This window comes from Taudactylus pleione, unplaced genomic scaffold (assembly GCF_031769625.1).
Source record: "Taudactylus pleione unplaced genomic scaffold, aTauple2 ptg000155l, whole genome shotgun sequence".
Classification (NCBI taxonomy): domain Eukaryota; kingdom Metazoa; phylum Chordata; class Amphibia; order Anura; family Myobatrachidae; genus Taudactylus; species Taudactylus pleione.
In genome coordinates this window covers 12049343-12072592 of record NW_028284557.1, presented here as the reverse complement: position 1 = coordinate 12072592, position 23250 = coordinate 12049343, and the positions used below count along the sequence as shown (strand labels likewise).

Below are 23250 nucleotides of genomic sequence, written 5' to 3'. Positions count from 1 at the left end.
TACTCCTCAAGTGACGAATACTAACCACATCCCCCTCCAGCTTTTAACCCTTAACTTACCTAACAAAATTACATATCAAACAGGGTGCTTATCTATCCTCAAACTTATTCAAGTATTCGGATGCATTATGTTGAATGTTATTGTTTTCCACTGTTTGTTTACAAAACAAGAGAAATAGCAGTGCTCAAAGAGTAAAGCTGGTCACACATCTAAAGATTATCTGTCCAACCAGCCAACTAGTTGATTGGTTGGAATGAAAATCTGGTAAGGTATGAAAGCAAATGACAATCAGCAATTTGCTCCCAAACGCTGGAAAATGGACCAAAACTGTTGTTTGAACAAATAATTTAGATCAAACATTTAACAAACTTGTCTGAACGAAAATTTTCATCTGTTTTCTGGCATTTAGGAGCAAATTGCTGATCATCATTTACTCCCATTCCTTACCAGATTTTCATTCCAACCAATCAACAAGTTGGCTGGTTGGATGTAAGTTAGTCTAGTGTGTGGCCAGCTTAAGACCAGGTACACATCAGAACGATGTGTATCATAGCTGACCCGACGCCAGCTGGGCAACCGTACACATTGCACAATCCAGTGTATGACTGCGCATATACCCTTCCATCCCGCATTCACCTGCATGCTGTTGTCATCAGATGGGACAGCATCGCTGACGAGGCACTTGAACGCACAATTGAGCGTACACACTGAGCGATATGGATATATCGTTCCAATACGTGTCGGAATTATATATCGTCCAATATATCGCCTAATGTGTAGCCCACCTAACACTTTATTTACACCTTTTAACATTTGTACACACTTTGAGCCAGAATTAGTTGTCAGTGCTTTTGCGTAATGTAAAGATGCCTCATGGTGTAAAATTGAGGAACTCTTCATCTGTATTCATGGGCACTGAGACAGGGGGAGTGAGTATTACTTGCCCGGGCTGCTGTGTGCTGGGCTACGGTGGGTCCAGGGACATGCCCTGGCTGAAGGGCACACAACGCTCCCCTGTGGAGCGAGCTGATAAATACTCATTACATTAGGCAATGCCCACTGATAGTACCCGGCTTGGCACAGCTCTCTACAACCCTGTCTGTATTTAGGGTTACAAATATCTTGCACTTGTGATTGGAGAGTGAGATCAGGAGAGTAACCATGCAAGTACAGTATGTTAAGGGGCGTGCAGATGCAACTTAAACTTGAATTTCTGACGGGGACAATTTTTGGAGTTAACAGTCCCCAATCACCATTATAAACTGCAATTGTTGTATCTTTGCTTTGGATTGATCTACACATTAGTTTGCATGTTGCACTTATTTTCAAAATATAGATGCAAATGTGTAGCCAGGGCATCTTTATGTTCAACTCTAAATCAGTCGTTATGATGGTCTGTGCCATGTATCTCTGTGAATGCCTTATTTGGTAAGTGAAGGTGCGTACACACGGCATGATATCTATGAACGATAACGATATCGTTCATATCGTTCATTTTTTATCCAGTGAACGTCCAACGATGTGCGTTCCCGCATGAACGATAACGATATCTATGATCGTCCCTACATGCTGGCCAACTTGCACGATACTGTCAACTTTGTCTGTTCAGAGATGTGGCAGGATGACTTCGCTGAAGATATCTCTCAAGTCTGTGGTACAGATTGTACTGTGTGTATGCAGCTTAACAGGCAAATGTATTGCTGTGCAACTCTTTTATGTGAAGTGTTCCACATCAGCAGAGAGTGCCTGGGGATGAAATCTGGACAGGGTCATATAGCATGCAGGATGTGGTAGAAGTATCTAAATCATATTGGATAGTATGTTGTTTATATTTGAAAGCAAAGCTAATATTGCAATATTAACGCAATCCATTAGATTAGGGTCTTTAAAGTGTAATAAAATTACCATTGCATTCATATGCCTTTATTATGTTGTGCGTGTGGATATTTTATAGTAACATTACCACAGGCATATAAAATAGATAAATCTAAAGCTTTGTTTTTTTTTGCTGTTCCAGCAGTGTTTAATATTGAATGACTTAATTTGGATATATATTTATATTATCTACATTTATTTCTGCCAATTTTCCACCTTTAACTTCTTTGGAACTTTTTTTGCTGTTTTGATGTGTAGAAACCATCCAAAATGTTTGGTGAGCTATTATTAATTTAATTTATTTGAATTTTATTTATTAGTGTGTAAAGCAGTCCTTAGCAACCAGACAGAATTTGTTAGTACAGTTGATAACATGACAGGAATTGGTATGCAAGTACTGTCCTTTTAATTTGACTTGTAAACAGTATGAAACTGTAGTACACCCTCATATGGGAAACCCCTCATGCTAAAGATAAGATCACATCCTTTGCTTATACTTACATGAGCTAGGGGCCTATTTATCTAACTTTTTTTTTCCCCATAAAATAGTCCTCATTATTATCAATGGGGATTATGGGACTAAGTAATGAAAAAAACAGTAACTGAAAACAGGGCATTTCCCTGCTTCAGTTCTATACATGAAGGGGGTCATGTATAGGATCGCTTCCCCATATACAGGGGTGCTGAGAGGGGGGGGGGGCGGGTACTAATTGCCCTGGCTTGCTGGGGGGGCCCGGCGTCACACCCGCCTCCCTCTTACCACACAGCAGCCCAGCACACGCTGCTGTGGGCTGGGCTGCAGTCTCCTATGCCTGTGGGGGAGAGCGATCACACGGATCATGTCCCCCCTGGCTTTGCGCCGGACTGAAGGGCTCACAGCACCCCCCTCCCCAGTGCACAGCGGCGCTGCCTTTTTTTTTTAATCAGAAGGGGGCGTGGCTATACCTCCCACAATTAGGCCACGCCCCTTTCCCCGGGCCCGGCACGGCTTTCAGCGCCCCTGTACATTAGTATGGGGAGAGTGATTAATAGAAGAACAGAAAGCTCAGCTTTCCTTTCCTCTGCAATGTACAGATTTGTAGTGACCTACTGGTCACAGATTAATAGGGTTTCCCCGCAAATAATAATTGCAGACTATAGTTAACTTTAATGTATCCTATATATTTATAGAATTAAATAGATTACATTATTAAATGATATACTTTAGCTCTACCGCTGTCCCTATGAGTTATATTTAGTACATAGAAGGGAAATTTTTATTAATCACGATACGGACTGTTAATAATTGCACTCTGCTTCAATCATTGGCATGCGCACGGGGTGTGCCGAGTCTGCACAGACACCCTAATGTCAGGCACCTCCAGCACTAACCTACACATGTCAGAGCCGCTCAGTGACTGTGGACGGCAACCACTGCGCACAGTAGTGTGGTGAGGTGTTCAGTGGCAGCTAAGGGTCAGATTATAGAGAGGCCGGGACATTGTGGGTGACGATCTCTCCCTGGCCAGTTGCACACAATATTGTGGCGAGGCAGCTAGGAGGCGGGCCAGGTATAGCCCGGACAGGGTAATCAGTCTAGATCAGTCTAAACAGTTTTCCCCATATGTGGTATGTTGTTTTTCTCTGGGGTTTATCATATGTACATATTATATGGGTGTGGATTAATAGATTGGCCGTGTCTAGATACACAATAAACAGGTCGACCACGCTAGTTAGACAGGGAGTGTAGATCGACTTACTGTAGATCGATAGTAACTTTAGTTAGACTGTAATATAGTCGAACGTGACAATAGATCGATATGTAATATATCGAATATCTAAGATAGACAGGTATATAAGGGCGACAGTACTTAGATCGACAACTAATAGTTAGACAATGTAAAGTCTGACAGTAACAATACATCAACGCTTCCTAGATCGAAACCAAATAGGTCGACAGTTAATAGATCGACACGTTACAGTTAGACAATACAAAAAGGTATACATCCTAGATGCTGCCCCGCTAATAGCACATCCCTTGCCGCTACTTTCAACTGTGGCACTGCAGGTCCCAGCCACAGTGGTGTAACTTCATCCCAGGTGCCCGGAAGCAAGATAAATGATGGTGCCCCCCCCAAACTAAAATGTACCACCCCCCAGCACCTATGCCAGCCCCAGCTGCCGCCGCCCCCTTATGCAGTTCCTTTTATATAATGCCCCCAGTAGTGGTCCGCCTATGTAGTGCTCCCCAGTAATGGTCCCCCTATGCAGTACATCCAGTAGTGAGCCCCCGGTAGTTGCCCGCAGTAGTGAGGCCCCTTGTAGTTGCCCCCAGTAGTGAGGCCCCTTGTAGTTGCCCCCAGTAGTGAGGCCCCTTGTAGTTGCCCCCAGTAGTGAGCCCCCTGTAGTTGCCCCCAGTAGTGAGCCCCCTGTAGTTGCCCCCAGTAGTGAGCCCCCAGTAGTGAGCACCCTGTAGTTGCCCCCAGTAGTGAGGCCCCTGTAGTTGCCCCCAGTAGTGAGGCCCCTGTAGTTGCCCCCAGTAGTGAGGCCCCTGTAGTTGCCCCCAGTAGTGAGGCCCCTGTAGTTGCCCCCAGTAGTGAGCACCCTGTAGTTGCCCCCAGTAGTGAGCACCCTGTAGTTGCCCCCAGTAGTGAGGCCCCTGTAGTTACCCTCAGTAGTGAGGCCCCTGTAGTTACCCTCAGTAGTGAGGCCCCTGTAGTTGCCGCCAGTAGTGAGGCCCCTGTAGTTGCCGCCAGTAGTGAGGCCCCTGTAGTTGCCGCCAGTAGTGAGGCCCCTGTAGTTGCCCCCAGTAGTGAGGCCCCTGTAGTTGCCCCCAGTAGTGAGGCCCCTGTAGTTGCCCTCAGTAGTGAGGCCTCTGTAGTTGCCCTCAGTAGTGAGGCCTCTGTAGTTGCCCTCAGTAGTGAGGCCTCTGTAGTTGCCCCCAGTAGTGAGGCCCCTGTAGTTGCCCCCAGTAGTGAGGCCCCTGTAGTTACCCTCAGTAGTGAGGCCCCTGTAGTTGCCCCCAGTAGTGAGGCCCCTGTAGTTGCCCCCAGTAGTGAGGCCCCTGTAGTTGCCCCCAGTAGTGAGGCCACTGTAGTTGCCCCCAGTAGTGAGGCCCCTGTAGTTGCCCCCAGTAGTGAGGCCCCTGTAGTTGCCCCCAGTAGTGAGGCCCCTGTAGTTGCCCCCAGTAGTGAGGCCCCTGTAGTTGCCCCCAGTAGTGAGGCCCCTGTAGTTGCCCCCAGTAGTGAGGCCCCTGTAGTTGCCCCCAGTAGTGAGGCCCCTGTAGTTGCCCCCAGTAGTGAGGCCCCTGTAGTTGCCCCCAGTAGTGAGGCCCCTGTAGTTGCCCCCAGTAGTGAGGCCCCTGTAGTTGCCCCCAGTAGTGAGTCCCCTGTAGTTGCCCCCAGTAGTGAGTCCCCTGTAGTTGCCCCCAGTAGTGAGTCCCCTGTAGTTGCCCCCAGTAGTGAGTCCCCTGTAGTTGCCCCCAGTAGTGAGTCCCCTGTAGTTGCCCCCAGTAGTGAGTCCCCTGTAGTTGCCCCCAGTAGTGAGTCCCCTGTAGTTGCCCCCAGTAGTGAGCACCCTGTAGTTGCCCCCTGTAGTGAGTCCCTTGCAGTTGCCCCCTGTAGTGAGTCCCTTGCAGTGAGGCCCCTGTAGTGAGTCCCTTGCAGTGAGGCCCCTGTAGTGAGTCCCTTGCAGTGAGGCCCCTGTAGTGAGTCCCTTGCAGTGAGGCCCCTGTAGTTACCCCCAGTAGTGAGGCCCCTGTAGTTGCCCCCAGTAGTAGGCCCCTGTAGTTGCCCCCAGTAGTAGAGCCCTGTAGTTGCCCCCAGTAGTGAGTCCCCTGTAGTTACCCCCAGTAGTGAGTCCCCTGTAGTTACCCCCAGTAGTAGGCCCCTGTAGCTGCTCCCAGTAGTGATGGCCCCCACCGCGTGCACACACACACAAAAAAAACAAACAAACACTTACCTTTATCCCCGCTCCAGTGCTGCTGCCGTCCATCCCTGGTGTCTGCTCCTCGGCACTATGGGAGTGACGTCATTACGTCACTCCCATAGGTAACTGCGGGACCCGGAAGACGGAGCTCACTCCTGAACTCCGTCCCCGGCGTCCGCTCCTCGGCACTATGGGAGTGACGTTATGACGTCACTCCCATAGTACACTGCTGGACCCGGAAGACGGAGGGAGCTCCGTCCTCCGGCTACCGCCAGGAGGATAGGAGCCAGGCGCCCGCTGGTAACACACTCAGCGGGCGCCCGGCAAATGGAGGGTGCAGGGGTGCGACCGCACCCCTTGCACCCTCCGTAGTTACGCCAATGGAGGTGGAGCGCCGATCAGCGGCGCTCCTTCTACATGCAGCTCCCGGGGACAATGGAGCCAGGTGCCCCCTTCAGGGCTGACGCCCGGCGGCAAATGACTCCATTGTCTCCGGGAGTTCCGCCACTGCCCAGCCAGCCCTTACATCCCTGCAAGCGCTCCCACAATGCAAGCCCCAACATCCACCCTGCAGCCCTTCTCCCTAGGACTCGTCGATCTTAGATATGTCTAACTATTAACTGTCGAACTATTTGGTGTCGAACTTGGACTCGTCGATCTTTTATATATCGATCTATTAACTGTCGACCTATTTATATGTCGATCTATTATTATGTCTATCATGTGTATTGTCGTTCTTCATATTGTTGGTATGCTTTGTTTCGGTCATATGTAGTGTCGATCCAATGTCCGTGTCAATCTTGTGTTTGTCGATATAGAGGTGCGGTCGATCTATAGTTTGTTGACCTATAGTACCTGTCGACCTCTATGAAGTCGATGTATGGTGGTCGATGTATGTATTGTCGTTCTAACTGAGGTCGATCAGACAATTAGATACCATGTTATATTATGAACTAAGGAAACATTTGATTAAGCCATGAGCCATCTATCATTTTACTGAGAAATGGTAAAAGTGATAGATACTCCCCCTGGGTGGTACTAGACATGTCAGATAGAGCTAGACATTCCCCTCTGGCGGTGCACATCCTAATAAAATTTACTGCGCCCGACTATGGCTGCGATTAATAATACATAAGAACCCTAAACTTGCTAATATCCACTACCTATATCCTGCAGGCATATACTGTACATGTAGTGAAATTATTATTTTACTTAAAATATAGTAGTATACTAGCAGCTTACGTACATGTGCTTTGTCTTTTAAGTCTCACTGAACGTAGATTACTGTACGGTTCTTTAAATAGAAATAATTGTGTGCATACAGTATATTTTTGTGCTAGCACTTGTAAGTACAGTTTGTTTATATAGTATCTTGTCTATAAAGTTACTATGTTATGGCTCTGACAAGAGCAGGTGGAAATGATGGATTATCGAAGCTTGGAATATACCACTTCTCTTAAAAGAAAGGGAGAATGGAGGCAGAATTAATTATATTTTTGCCCACAAACACAGCATAGAAGACCACCCATAATACTGTATTTGCAGAGCAGCAAAGTGGATGTTTTGCTTGTTACCATCTGAAAAGGGCACTGCATTTTATTACAGAGTGGTCAGTGTTTTTGTTTTGCCTTCCTGCTCCTCCTCCTTGTTATTGGAGTAGGACCTGCCCAACCAGGTGTATACACAGGCACATGAGGCTATAAATTATACTACAGCAAGGAAGACAACTACACATCAGAACAGAGTATTACATGGTGTCAATCACAGCCTCTTCGTTGCCACGTTCCCATCTTCTGATGCATGCAGATTGGGGACATCAGGATATGATCAGGCTCAGTGCTAGGAGCTGTCTGTTCTCAAAGATTCCCATCATCATTACCCCTCTAGATGTTCATATTCCCCACTGACAAAATTTAACTTCGGGGATCTGGTAATTCCACTGCTTGTCTACCTGCAGCCATGGAATTCTGGGAGAGCTCTTGTAATTTCACAAATGAAAATGAATGTAATGGAAACTTTAGTTTTGAAACCGACTGTTACTCCATGATAGATGAACTGGATGAAGGTATAGTACAGTGCTTTGTGTATTTTATACTTTGCAGTTCAGGTTGTTAAAAGACCTAAGCAAAAACTATAGAAAAAATAGCATGCAAACTCCTTTAATCCCATATTCTTACTAAATTAGATTGTATGCTTTTAAAACCAGACATGTATATTTTTCCTATAGTTCCTTCTCTGTGAACGCTGTTTGAGTGTGCTTTTGAAGAGCTCTGATAGCAAACGTGCAAATTGTTTTACGTACATGATTCATGTAATTCTCACATAGCCAGAGTACAAGTGATTTTCAGTTTGGTCAAAATTGCGGTTGTAATTTTAAGGTTACGGTCTTAGCCGGATACCTGGTGTGTCAGTTGTGGAATGGTACAGCTGTCCAGCACTTTCTATGTCTGCTGGTGGTCTGAGCACCAAATGTACACAGACCATCTGTTTAGGTGGCATGAGATGTTTTTGTGCTATTTAAAGGAGTTATTGTAATATCCTACAACTGGGACTCCAGTAGGTCTTCAGACACTTATGTAAATGCACACCATTTCCTCTATGGAAGTTCAGTGTGTGTGTGTGTGTGTGTGTGTGTGTGTGTGTAAATATATAATATGTGTGTTTATTATATAATACAAATTGTTCAAAAAGACAGTAAAGGTGCATACACACTAGGCGATCAGTTAAGACCGTACGATTACGACATCGTATCGTACCGTCGTTCCTGATCCCCTGTAGTGTCTGCACTGAACGATCAGTCGTTCAGTGCAGGCACTGTCCATCATTCCTGAACATGCCAATCTGTCGATATCGTCAGATTGTGCTGCATGTTCAGGCGATGGACAATGTCGGAAACGACCAGCGGGAGTGCGCATCGCTGGTCGTTTCTGACATAAAAGTGCACGATTTGTGCACGATTACTGAGCGATTGCACGATTACAATGTCGTAATCGTGCAGTCGCTCAGTAATATCGCCCAGTGTGTACGCACCTTAAATCTACTGATTTTAAAATTTAAAAAGGGTTACTTATTCACTACTGCTTATCTTTAAAGATTACATGTGTAATGCAGCAAAGTACATGAACATTTGATATTAAATCTGTAAACTACCTTTTATTTAATCTGAAATAGACATGGAAAAAGTTTAAAAGTTTTAACAAAATGTTTGGTTACACCTATTTGTAATTTTCATGTATGATTTTTATTTAAAGATTAATTACCATTGACCCCATTGCTTAATTGGCTGTTCACTGTCTGGAATGTTTAAACAGTTCAGGATTTAATATCAACAAAACCCAATTACTACAAATTAGTGTCTACATTAACTGACAAGATTTGCCCTCCCTTTGCGAAGGCTGTGGTAGTGCCCAATGAAAACTTTGCTTAAGACAATAATGGAATATTCCAAACTTATAGAGAGGGTCTACAAATAATAAAAGTGACGTGAGTTGCAGATCTCTTGTGTCTCCAAATATACTCTTTTCAGCATCACATGGTATCTCATGTGAATGCGCAAAACTGTCTTTAGAGTATAATGGTAGTCCACATTCTTTGACTCAATAGTTATAGAAATATTCTACTTTGTACGCACAGAAATTCTACTTTGTACACCTAGAATCCTACTTGCCAACATGATAAAATAGTTTCCAGTGACAATTTCCTGGCAATCAGGTGCAACTATGCACATTATTGTACAAACTTTACTTTTTAGTTGGACCTCGATGCACTATAGTCCACCACATGATATGTTTATTGAACTTATAATATTTTTACATGTTAAACAATCATCTTCAATAACTATTAATTTATAAAACCCAAAGAATCTGAATAATTATTTAGAATTTAATTCTGTATTTGTACTACAGTCAATGTATATTTTGCACATACCTCCCAACTTTCCAGATTTAGGCAGAAAGTCCTGGAACCACCAACTGTTGGTGGTGGTTCCTACTCATGGCCCCGTACCGGAATGTAATAATGCCATCCGAATCCCAACAAGGGACATAAGATAGACATTGAAACACCGACGCCTATCTTAATCCTGACACCGAAACGCCGAAGAACGCCAGCCCGAACGAGGTAAGTTCGGGGCACCCTTAGCGTTAGCCGCTGGGAGATGGTTAGGGTTAGGAAGCGTAGTGGGGTTAGGTTTGTGGGGGGGAGGTGAGGGTTAGGTTTAGGGTGCGGTAAGGGGGGGTTAGGGTTAGGCACCCCCGGGGGCAGGTTAGGGTTAGGCACCACTAAGGGAGGGTTAGGGGGGGGGGGAGGAATAGGGTACTTACCTGCCCTGTTGGGATCTTCTCCTTTCGGACTACCAGCGCTGGGACTTCATACCCATTCCCCCTGTACCTGATGTGGGTGACAATACAAGGGTATTTATTATTGGAGTTGAGGATGTATGATGATGTCACACTCCATAGTGAGTTGACCGCAGTCATGGAGCCTGGTTTGCATGCAGTTCATCAACCCAAAATTTAGATATTTACAGTATCAAAATGTAAAAAATTAGGGACATTCGGCAACCATGAATGACATAATAACTTCTATCTGGCTCTAACATAATGTGTAAGAAACACTGAATATGATGTAATTATCCCTTATTAAAGTCTAAGATTTCTAACACATTTAGATTTTTTTGCATTTTTTTATGTCTAATAAACTTATATTTTTCTTATTTGACCCAAAAGTCTTTTTACAGTTTTGTCTTTCCCTTAAGACAGGTTACCCACTGGCATTAAGAAAACATCAGTGTCACTGCATATATAACCAGTGCTTGCCCTTGCGTTTGTGGGGGAATGCCAATGGTCAATGGTGGAACACTACATTAATCCCCTGTGTACGCTTGCAGACAGTGAAACAAATAATGCAGCAGTGTCCAAAGAACTCTGCTGCTACCGGTTGCAAATGGGTCTGGGGTCATTGGGACCAATAGGTTAATTTCCTTACCTTTTCAATCTGTTCAATTTGCATTAACAAAATAAATTAGTAAAATCATTACTTATTTTAATACCAGACAGTAGCTGGTCTAATTTAAAACCTAGGTAGGGGAATTTTATCTGTTTCACATGTTAACTTAGTAACAAGTCATACTTCAGTTGTACATTATATGGGACAGATTTGCTTATATATTTCACAGTTTATAATTCTGGACTTTTTTCCAGTCAGGCATAACCACAAATGGAAACATAATGCAAGGTGCGCTGTAAGGTATTCCCAATATCAGCTGTATCTGTGGCAGCTCACTAAAGGGTTCTGTACCCTATAATCCAAAAGAAAAACAATATGCAGTGGAGCGCTCAAACTGACACAGTTGATGAGTCTATAATGCTCTTTTATTTAAATAAATTTACATGTAGTGCACATATATTAAAATATATATTCCATTAAATCCAGTCTCCGTCAATAAATATAATGGTTAGTAAACACATGGCATATTCTAAATATAACAATTATTCAAGGGACCCAGCTAATAAATAGATACATAAATAAAACAAAATAAATGGTCACAAATATATAATGATTATTGGAAGAGATGGTATTAATCTCTGGGATCCGTTGGTAATGCAGGGATACTAATATTGAATGTAAATGTTAGGGTTCAAGAAACAATGTCTCGATATTAGTAAAGGCAATAAAGGTAAAATCAATCCTAGAGTGCTGGTTCCATAGATAATACCTATCCAAAGAGTGGATAAGATCCTTTCAAACAGCAGGTTGGTGCCAAATGAAGCACTCTTTAGGTAGCACTAGCCGCAACTATGATGAATCCTCAAGTCCTGGCACTCATAGAAGGTGCCTCTGTGACAGGACACCACTGGTACCTGGTTGTCCTTATTACCTCCGAAAGTCGACAGATGGAATTTTGTAATCCAGGCATAACCACAAATAACAGATCTGTTGATGAGTATAAGCTTAGAAAATTGATTTGAAGCTTAGTTTGGAAGCAATTCTAAATAATATTTCAAAAAGTCATTTTAAAAAAAAAATCCCTGAATATTTGTATTTACAAGGTGTTCTTGTTTTTATAGTTCTCTGTTCTGAGCGAGTTGGCAAAGTGACCAAGACCTATCGGGATATAGATGCTGTTACCAGCCTGCTAGAGGAGGCAAGTATTTAATGTAGTCATTAAGAGGTGAGTTTGATTAGCTATGTATCAGTTTCTAAATTGCTCAAAAGACCACAGAATAAGTGGTTGTACAGGCAGTTACTTCTGCAGAGAACCAATTTCTTTGATCTTTTTAAATTCATCCCTGAAGCTATCTTACCACTACTTCCTTTATTTCCTTTGTGTAAAGGAATTTTAGTAGGAGACACAATATTATTTGTATGTTAAAACACTGTATGGTTCCTGTTTAAGTAATTGAATGCTAATTTTAGCTGATGATTTAAAAAATAACCGGTTATGTTTTTATTTGTATCTAAAACCTACTGTGTCTAATAGTTTTATGGATAGAGATTTGTTTTAGCTTATAGTTTTGCCTTTTTGTCTGTGTTATTCTTAGAAAGAGAGAGACCTAGAGTTGGCTGCATGTATTGGACAGTCTCTTTTGAAGCAGAATCGAGAATTGACAGCAAAGAATGAGTTTCTGGAGGAAGAGTTGGAGGCTGCAAAAGAAGAGGTGACCATACATTTTCTTCAGGAGTTTGCATTATCAGCTTTGTGTGGAATTGGCCTTTAGTTTTGGGTGCAGTACTATACGCTAACCTGATGCCTATGTTCTGTGGATTCACCTGATCAAAGTGTTTGTCCCACATACAGATGTGTCCTCATACATATAGCCTCAATGTAGGTCGAGACGCCTGGTGGGTGTGAGCTGCCAGGTCCCGTGTGACTCTGCTAGCGCCAGGCTTCTTTTTCGCCCGAAAATGCATCTCTTAGTCGCAATGTGATGTAACTAGGAAACACCAGCTGACTGTGGTGATTAGTTTGCAAAACTTGTATATCTGTGTGTGACTGAGTCTTTATACAAAGCAAAATGGAACTTGGCGTGGAAAAAAACGTGGACTTAGTTGCACACAGATATACAAGTGTGGAATAACAAATTAATCAGCACATTCTCTCCTGGTGTGTCCCTAGTCGTATCACTTTGCAACTAAGACGCATTTTCGGGCATAAAAGATGCAAAAAAAATGCCCCGCCCTAGCAAAGTCGGGAACTGGCTCGAGAAGACGGGCTGTTTGGTGCAACTGCAGCAAGAATGAGGCCATATCTGTATGCCATATTCGGGAGAGAATCCCTGGACTACTGTCGACATCGGGAGACTCTCCTTGCTGCTTTCTAGATGGCTTTTACCATAAAAACGGCATAGAGAACTTGACCATTGTGAGATGGGGGACTGCTGGATCTGTTGAATTGTCAGAACATAGGGCCTGATTCAGACCCACTCGCAAGCGGCTGTCCGCTCGCAAGTGGGTCGATGATGTGCACTGCGCATGCGCACGACGGAGGGAGCTCTGTCGTGCACATGCGCCAGACGCGACGAGCGAAGGACTTTCCTTCGCTCGTTGTGTCTGATCAAAGGGGGCGTGCTGTCGATGTTGATTGACAGCACGCCCCCTTTGGTGGGCGTGCCGGGGGCATGCCTCCCAGACGGGGGCGTTCCCAAGGGAACGCCTACCGTCAGAAGCCGGCCCACTGACATCACTAGTGATGTCAGTGGGAGTGATTTTGGCTCTGATAGAGCCAAAATCACTCCGGGCCTTGCGGTTGAGAAACTCAACCGCAGGCTCCGGCTCGCAGTGGCGATGGTCAAGACCATCGCGGCCATCAACCTGCACGCTCGTATAGGCTGTGGGTGGTGACCCACAGCTATACGAGCGTCCAGGAGGACGCTCCATAATTATGGAGGACGGCCCTCATTCAGAGCGTGCGCTCTGCTCAGAGCGTCCGGCTCTGAATGAGGGCCATAGGTGAGTGTTGTTTCATGACTGATAGCAGTACTACTGCAATGTCGCTTGGCCTTTTAAGTGTGATCTATGTGTGTATCTGCAGGTCTGTCAGCTACGACATGAAATCTCAATGCGGGAAGATCTTCTCCATCTGTACACCAGCAATACAGAGAGTGAGCCAGTGTCTGCAACCTCAACACCGTCAGTACATTTTCTGTATATATTTATTTAGTATTTTATATTTCACTGAATATGATACAAATATGAACAGTTCAAACCAGTAAGGAAAAAAGTAAATGCCAGTGCTAATAGTTACAATTAGTTACTTGGGGATAATAACTGTTGTATGGCACATTTTTTATTGAAATACTAGTAAAAATAATTCCATAGATTTTAACAATGATCTGAATTAATTGCAAAATGGGTTATAAAGACACCATAAAACCATCAGTTTTGTGTGAATTAATATCAACACAGCAAAATCAGCAGTGAGTCTCTCCAAGCTTAGAGTAATTATTTTATAGCTTTCAAACTAAAGGTTCAGTAAACTGAATACACATTTTCTTTAAAATCAATGTAATTATATATAGTTATAGTTCCCCCAATAGTGCGGCACTCAGGCTCCAAATAAATACTTCCCAGGGTGATGCAATCGACTTTTCAGTTTATGGAACAAACTGTCTTCAGGATACAAAACCGTACAACAATGCTAACCTTCTATAGACTCACGTCTTTCAGACGTCGCACACCACATGACCACGTGATGGGTTATGGGTGTGTGGTCACGTGGTGTGCGTCATCTCAAAAAATGCGGGAGCATCATCAGAAAGCGTCAGTGACGTCATACACATGGGTGCAGACAGGGACGCCGGAGATGTGGATAAGCTGCACATGGTGTTGGTGGTGGGTCTATATAAGGTAAGCATTGTTGTACTGTTTTGTATCCTGAAGACAGTTTGTTCCGTCGATTGCATCACCCTGTTGAAGTATTTATTTGGAGCCCGAGTGCCGCACTATTGGGGGAACTGTGTGTGTATATGTGTGTGTGTGTGTGTGTGTGTGTATATATATATATATATATATATATATATATATATATATATATATATATATGTGTATGTATGTGTATAATTACATTGAATTTAAAGAAAATGTGTGTTTTACACACGGTGTCGGCAGTCGTTTTCAAGCATTATTAATGCCCATTCAGTTCATTGACTTTACTTGGAACCGCTGACCTTAAAGAGGCACTTTGTGAGCTATGTTCACGAAACCTGGCAATATTCATAAGGCAAACAGTCTGATGTCTGCTATTGTGTTTGAACAGCAAATACTTTATGTACATTTAGAGGTCTGAATCGATATTTACTAAAGTTTATAATGGCAGCACTGTGCCATATCTTAGTGTATTGATTGGTTGCTTTCTCTCTTTTTTACTGGTAGGCTGCGTAGGAATAAGTCATCCTTTTGTCTTCAGTACATCCAGCTGGATACCCTCCAAGAGAAGCTCAAGAGTCTGGAGGATGACAACCAGAAGATGCGTGATGAGGTGAGGTCTATGGCTGAGCTTATAGGCTATGTGTGCCCCATACTTTATATACACATCTCACTATTGCCTTTCGTCCTCTCAGGCCAACCATATCCTTAAAGCAACCAATGACTATGAGGACCAGGAGGGTTACCTGATGCTGGACTGTGTGGATCAATTCTGTAAGCTTCCACTTTAATACATCCTAGTAACTTTGTCATTATTATGGAAGAGACATTTTACCATCTGCTTTGTCTTTATTATTATAGTTGCTATCCAAGTCATATCTTTAAATTATGATTCCTATGTGATACAAAGAAAGAAGGTTTTTTTTTTATAAACCTGACAATTCTGTAAGCAAGATATTAATCTGCCCTCAACTTCTGGATATACGAGTGTTGTTAAAAATAGGTAACATTTTATTTGGTTGAATTCAAAACATCTAACTGTGCATAAGGGAGTTTTCCTATGTTATATATATATATATATATATATATATATATATATATATATACACACACACAGCCATGGCCAAAAGTTTTGAGAATGACACAAGTATTGGTTTTCACAAAGTTTGCTGCTTCAGTGTTTTTAAACCTTTTTGTCAGATGTTACAATGGTATAATGAAGTAAAATTGCAAGCATTTCATAAGTGTCAAAGGCTTTTATTGACAATTACATTAAGTTTATGCAAAGAGTCAATATTTGCAGTGTTGACCCTTCTTTTTCAAGACCTCTGCAATTCACCCTGGCATGCTGTCAATCAACTTCTGGGCCACAAACTGACTCATGGCCATCCATTCTTGCCTAATCAATGCTTGGAGTTTGTCAGAAATTGTGGGTTTTTGTTTGGCTCACCGCCTCTTGAGGATTGACCAAAATTCTCAATGGGATTAAGGTCTGGGGAGTTTCCTGGCCATGGACTCAAAATTTCGATGTTTTATTCCACGAGCCACTTAGTTATCACTTTTGCCTTATGACAAGGTTCTCCATCATGCTGGAAAAGGCTTTGTTTGTCAACTGTTCTCGGATGATTGGGAGAAGTTTCTCTTGGAGGATGTTTTGTTACCATTCTTTATTCATGGCTGTGTTCTTAGGCAAAATTGTGAGTGATCCCACTCCCTTAGCTGAGAAGCAACCCCACACATGAATTGTCAGGATGCTTTACTCAACAAGTCTTCGTCCTGTGTTGGCATGACACAGGACGAAGACTTTTGGTGGATGGCCTGGTGTCAAGAAGGGTAGCAAAGAAGCCACTTCTCTCCAGGAAAAAAATCAGGGACAGACTGATATTCTGCAAAGGTACTGGGATTGGACTGCTGAGGACAGGGGTAAAGTTATTTTCTCTGTGGAATCGCCTTTCAGATTGTTTGGGGCATCTGGAAAGACGCTTGTCCGGAGAAGGAAAGATGAGCGCTACCATCAGTCCTGTGTCATGCCAACAGTAAAGCATACTGAGACCATTCATGTATGGGGTTGCTTCTCAGCGAAGGGAGAGGGCTCACTCACAATTTTGCAGAACACAGCCATGAATAAAGAATGGTACCAAAACATCCTCCAAGAGCAACTTAACCCAACCATCCAAGAACCGTTTGGTGATGAACAATGCCTTTTGCAACATGATGGAGCACCTTGCCATAAGGCAAAAGTGATAACGAAGTGGCTCGGGGAACAAAACATTTTGAGTCCATGGCCGGAAACTCCCCAGACCTTAATCCCATTGAGAACTTGTGGTCAATCCTCAAGAGGTGGGTGGACAAACAAAAACCCACAAATTCTGACAAACTCCAAGCATTGGTTAGGCAAGAATAAGCGGCCATCAGTCAGTATGTGGCCCAGAATTTGATTGACAGCATGCCAGGGCGAATTGCAGAGGTCTTGAAAAAGAAGGGTCAACACTGCAAATATTGACTCTTTGCATAAACTTAATGTAATTGTCAATAAAAGCCTTTGACACTTATGAAATGCTTATAATTGTACTCCAGTATACCATAGTAACATCTGACAAAAACACTGAAGTAGCAAACTTTGTGAAAACCAATACTTGTGTCATTCTCAAAATGTTTGGCAATGGCTGTATATACAGTATATGCCAGGTTTAGGGATTTGCCTGTTCAGGCTAATCTCTTGAACCACTGGACGGAGTTTGATGGGCTTTTCACTATTCTATACAGCATTACCCGAGGAAAGTTTAGGTGTATGAACCATTCATCTGTGACAATAGGGAACTGAGAAGTCATGATCTTAGTGAAGCAAGTCACCGAAAAGAAATCTTTTACCAAGCTGCTGTATAGGAGCTGGCCATGGTTCTGAAACAGCAAGAAAGCATCTGAAACTGAGCCAATCACAGTTCACAATGTGCCTTGTTGCTTAGCAGCAGCCTAGAGAGGGATGGGAGTCAGGGACTGAGTATGGTCATGTCTGAGGCAGACAAAGTGAGAGACAGCCTCCAATGAACCCATGAAGATGCACTGATACAGACACAGTAGGCAGACAGGAAGGAGCCAGGTGAGGCATAGCTATCAGGAATTACAAACAAACAAACATCGAAACAGCTTTAAATGATTTCCATTCGATGGTGGAAAACATCAGACCGTGGTAGTGTTAAAAACACTACCATTGGAATAAAAACATTGATGGTTAGTGACCATCGAATTCCAATATCCATGCCTACGCTGAACCTGCAGGTGGACTCCAGCCACCACTCCTCCACCATGAAGTGCTCCCTCTTTAGCGTGATGTTCCCACTCATACACACACCCTCGGTGAACAGGAGGCCTCTCCCATGGAAGTCAGCGCTGTTCTCGGACAAGGGCACCACGACGAGGAAGCTCATCAGGAAGCCCAGGAAATACAGGGCACATTGTGCAAAGAGGACATTGCTCATAGCCATGTTTGGTAGCTAGGGAGGGGTGCGCATGGAGACTCTGGAAATATACACAGGTACCCCAGTCCTGGGGACATGCTGCTGGTAGTGCTTACGGTAGCTGCAAAACAAATCTATCGTCCATGATCCTCCTGCCCTACCCAGTACATCCCAGTGGCCGGGTCCCAGCAAGCTGTAGGGTAGCAGCAGTGGGGGTTGTGGTGACACTGGTGAGAGGCAGGGGCTGTGGTGAGATGCAGGGGACTGTGGTGACACGGTCTAGGTTGTTATGAGATGCAGGGGGCTTTGTCGAGATTAAATTGCTCCCGTGCGAACCTGGACCGGGTCGCTAGTATGTGTGTGTGTATATATGTATATATCATGGCCACCTTGACAGTAACAGGCGTCGGTACAGACAGCATGTTGGATCTCTCCAACCCTGCAGATTTTCCTAATGATTACATATTTTGCCAGATACAGTAATTGCCTATTTTACATTATTTTTATTATATCAAAATAAAAACCTGTATTTTTAAGTAAATAGGTTTCTTCTATAGGCCCACATACATCAGCAATTGATTGCAGCAATTCTGCAATTTGCAATCGATTGTGTATAAGAATTTTTCCCTTTTTCAATCGATTGTGTATAAAAATATTTCCCTTTTCAATCGATTGCAGATTTGCCACAATCGATTGCAAATTGCAGAATTGCTGCAATCAGTTGCTGATGTATGAGGGGCCTTTAGTCTTGAGGGGTAAGGATTGTTTTGCAAATTTATAGAAGCATTCTAAATATGGTATGATCATTTATGTACAAGTCGTCACTATTTAATGGGAGATTACAAATTATTTTATATTTCACCTAGTTACATAGTAACAGTTAATACTTTGGGCCTTATTCCGAGATTTACGCAATGGCGATATTTACGAAGATTAAGCAATTCTTAGACATTGCACACGCGCGACAGCCGCACTGCGTACATGTAGCAATTGCATTGCGATTACGCTCGCCCAGAGGATTCACTTGCAAGTTGAGAAACAGGTAGTCGGCATTTAGGGGAGGTAATGGGGGGGATTACAAAAACGCAGTTTAAACGTTGTTTCATGGGCATGCATAAATCGGCCATTGCGATCTTCTTCAAAGCATGAGAGCTCTCAGCGGATATGAGAAGGCAGCAGTGGGCATCCCTATGCTTGGGTAAGCTATGGAAGGTATTTGCACATTTTAGCAATTGCGATCCGTGAGATATCTCAGTTGTGATTGCATTAGTGTAAAGGGCACACATCCACTAGACGATTAAATTGAGCGATATAACGATATCGTTAGAAAATCGTTTGCAGATAGTTTAAAGAATGTCTAAAACGACCAGCGATGGGCGCGCCCGCTGGTCGTTTAGACATCTATCATCGTACAAATAGGTTCAACATGTTTGCAGATGATTGATGTGCCATCACTAAACGATTGCTCGTTCAGTGTAGGCACATCAGACAATGTCGTAATCGTGCAGTATTTTGCCTGTCATCTAGTGGATGTGTCTTAAATCTCGAAATCAAGCCCTTTTAGCGCTGTTGACCCTATTGTGTAAAACTAGCGTGCTGTTTATTTTTAGCTGAGGCCAGCAGACAGGTGGCGCTGTTGGCAGATGAATTGGCACGACGGGGAGAGGATGCCACCCGACAGCAGGAGGAAATCAGCCAGCTCCTGGCACAGATAGTTCATCTGCAGCACAAGTTTCGCAGTGTGAGTGCCTAATCTAATTATTGGATTATTAGTTAGAAGGCTAATGGCACAAACTGGTTTATTTCCCTGTCTGTTCGATAAAGCAGGCTAATGACACAAACTTTTATCCACTTTTTATCTGGGAATGAGTTTACAATTTATCAACATCAATTTGTGAGATTAGTAAAATTCTATTATTTTTTGAATGCATATAATACAGTGGCCCTATATTCTCACTATAGAGTCACACCCGCTTATTACGTGTACGGTTTTCTCTTTTTATGCAGGCCTCCACAGAGAATGAAGAGCTGCAGCAACATCTTGCTGCTGTGAAGGAACGAGAGCACTTACTAAAAACAGAGGTAAGTATTCATACATGAAATCATTCTACTGATCATTGGGCCAAATACAATAATATGAAGTCTGTTATAATGAATAGAATCAATAGATAAATGTGCAAATATGTCGACAGTGCTTTCCACCACATATGGTAATTCACAGCAGTTTAATGTAAGTTAGGCTAATGAGAGCAGCTGTCACATTTTATGTATATTAGACATTCCTAATAAGTGATCACTGAAAGATAGCAGATGATGCACATCAGAGGCTAGGTATTCATTATCTTGTTTCTAATTAAGGTCACATATAAACAGCTTTGGAACTACTGCTCTAGCAGGTTATTTATATATTACCAGTTAATTATATAGCGTACACATATTCCGCAGCGCTTTACAGAGAATATTTCAGTTACTCACATCAGTCCCTGCCCTAGTGGATCTAACAATCTATGGCAAAACACAAAAAGCAGGCGCTAATAGAGTCTTGGTAAAAGAATACAAATTGTCAAATCTCAGCAGCAACACCTAACGAGCCTGTGTTAGCTCTTAAAAGAGCTTAAAAACGTTAAGCTAATAGAATCACAACCACAATGATGTTGCGCTAATGGTATTCCAATAAAATTAGTCATTTGTAAAAAACCTTGGAATGGCAGCAGAGATACAGGATGCTTTCCTTTTCAAATAATCTTTATATAGCTAAAAAAAAAAAAAAAAAAATGTCATCAATAGACATAATACATAACTTCAACATTAATAACACAATTATGTTTGGTTACAGAAGATGGATAAAGACAGCCATACTTATATAGGCCTATATTACATAAAAAGGTTAAGTAAAAACACAAGGTGTAAATATACCTATTACACTGAATAATCTACAATATAAAAAATGCCATATAGCTGGACTGGCATAGCCGGCTTAAATTTAGTTGATCAGCATAAAAGCTGGATAGTGCTATATCCTATATTGGACTGTGTATAGAGACTGGCAAGACAGATACAAAGATCAGCTGAGCCAGTAGACGGTGCTGTTAATCAGCCAAATGTCTCGGGCTGTAATGAGCAATGGATCCACGGTAGTCCTGGATAGTAACTTATGCACTCGAGCTGCCAATGTGGTGATAGGCAAGTAGAAAAACCAAGGTGTAAGCAGGTATGTAATCGATTCACTGACGCGTTTCACTTCCTGGACAGAAGCTTTATAAAAGAGTCTTTGATAAAGCTTCTGTCCAGGAAGCGTGGATCCATTGCTCACCTCTGATACAACCTAAGACATTCAGCTGATTAACAGCACCTTCACCCGGCTCAGCTGATCTTTGTAGCTGCACAGATCCAGCAGCACCAATAGCCGGGACACCGCTCCAAGGTGAGAGGAGACTGGTATACTGGACGGACATTGCAAGTGTGGATAAGTTGGAAGCGGCTGCACAATAAGATACAGGAGTGATTGAAGGTGTATTATCACCAGTATACTGAGATGGAGGGGTCTGGAGAGGCTCTATATAGAACTGAATTATTGCCAGTCTCTATACACAGTACTAGGAGGGGAGAGGGATGGGAATGACTGGTGCTATATAAGTGGTCAGTATGTGGTTCTGTCAGGTGGGCAGTGAAGGGGCCAGGCTGCCAGTGTGACTATAACAACCAGATGCTGTGTACATACACACATTTATTTATGAAAGATTTTATATATATATATATATATATATATATATACTGTGTATGTGTGTGTATATAAATATATATATATGTGTGTATATATATATATATATATATATATATATCTAGCGGCATTAGCTGTGACACTCTCTACCCCTCACAGTGCTAACTCCCCAGTGCCTGCTGGTGCTGCCATATCAAAAGCGCTAAGCTTTACCTAGCAGTGGGTGAAGCCTGTGTGGGTTACTGCAAGTACTAGTGCTGGTTAGTGTGTTCGGTGGAGCAGGGGCAGCAGCGGCGGCAGCTGGACTCCGTGAAGCTGTGGGAAGGCGTAGCCGAGCGTCAGAGAGGATTAATACACTGAAGGGAGGAGAGCAACTACTGGCTAAAAGAGGACTGAGTGAAGAGGTCAGGGTAGCGTCAAAAGCCCACTAATAGGAGCCTGCAGGTAGTGTGAAGACACTGTTCCTGATGATGTCAGTTTTCAAAAGAACATCAGGAACTGCGTTCCAGCTGAAATATAGGGATGCAATCGGGAAACCGTCTGACATGATCCCGACAGCCGGCTTCCCGACTGCTTTATCCCGGCATGGGTTAAATGACAGGCGTCTGTATCTAGACGCCTGTCATTTTCCCGACGCCGGGAGACAGGCGCCCGGCATCCCGGTGGGGACTTAGGGTTAGGCACCCCCCCGGGAGCGTTGGGGTTAGGCTAGGGGGAGGGAGGGTTAGGGTAACGCACCCCCGGGGGGGACTTAGGGTTAGGCACCCCCCAGGGGACTTGGGTTTAGGCAGCGGTTAAGGGGGGGGTTAGGGTTAGGCACTTACAGGGGGGATTAGGGTTAGGCACTTGGGGGGGAGGTTAGGGTTAGGCACCCTGAAGGAGGGTTAGGGTGTTAGGTTAGTTATTACTTACCTGAGGACGATCAGGATTTCCAGCGCTGTCGGGCTGCCGCTGCCGGGATCTGTTCATCTGTCAGGCTGCCGCTGTCTGGAATCGAACCGCCGGCCATGCTGCCGGCGGTGTTTCATATCAATTCCAAAATATGTATTATAATATATAATATATATATTACTCCTTTCATACATATTTAAGTATACACTATGTATAATACACAGCTAGCTACATATACATATTTAAAACCGGATGATATATTAATATATGCAAGTATATATATGTTAGATAGAAAGAAAGAAAGAAAGAAAGAGAGAGGGGGTGCTCCATATTGTAAAACAGCTTGGCCACTGGGTACCACACGTTATGGTATTGTTAAATTACTCCACCGGCACACCGTCAATCACCATCCAGGCTGAAGAGTCCAATAATGAAAATATAGTGTTATGGATTGTTTGAAAGAGGGGGCCCCAAACTGGTATCTTGCCTAGGGTCCCCTAAGATCTAAATCTGGCTCTGGCTCAAACCTATTAG

The 23250-nt window shown here is 43.3% G+C and overlaps 1 protein-coding gene across 3 annotated transcripts in view; it reads left to right on the top strand.

Annotated features, from left to right (window-relative positions):
• Positions 1-23250, top strand: part of LOC148521821 (trafficking kinesin-binding protein 1-like) — a 66619-nt gene that overhangs the window by 28296 nt on the left and 15073 nt on the right. For 2 of the 3 annotated variants that reach the window (XM_088474685.1, XM_088474686.1), the window contains 7 exons: positions 11850-11926; positions 12324-12440; positions 13814-13911; positions 15154-15259; positions 15342-15420; positions 19715-19845; positions 20112-20186. In XM_088474685.1, the coding sequence (XP_088330811.1) occupies positions 11850-11926; positions 12324-12440; positions 13814-13911; positions 15154-15259; positions 15342-15420; positions 19715-19845; positions 20112-20186 (683 nt within the window). Of the gene's footprint in view, positions 1-7749; positions 7847-11849; positions 11927-12323; positions 12441-13813; positions 13912-15153; positions 15260-15341; positions 15421-19714; positions 19846-20111; positions 20187-23250 lie in introns of those variants that run through there. The other variant, XM_088474684.1, reaches the window with a different exon arrangement.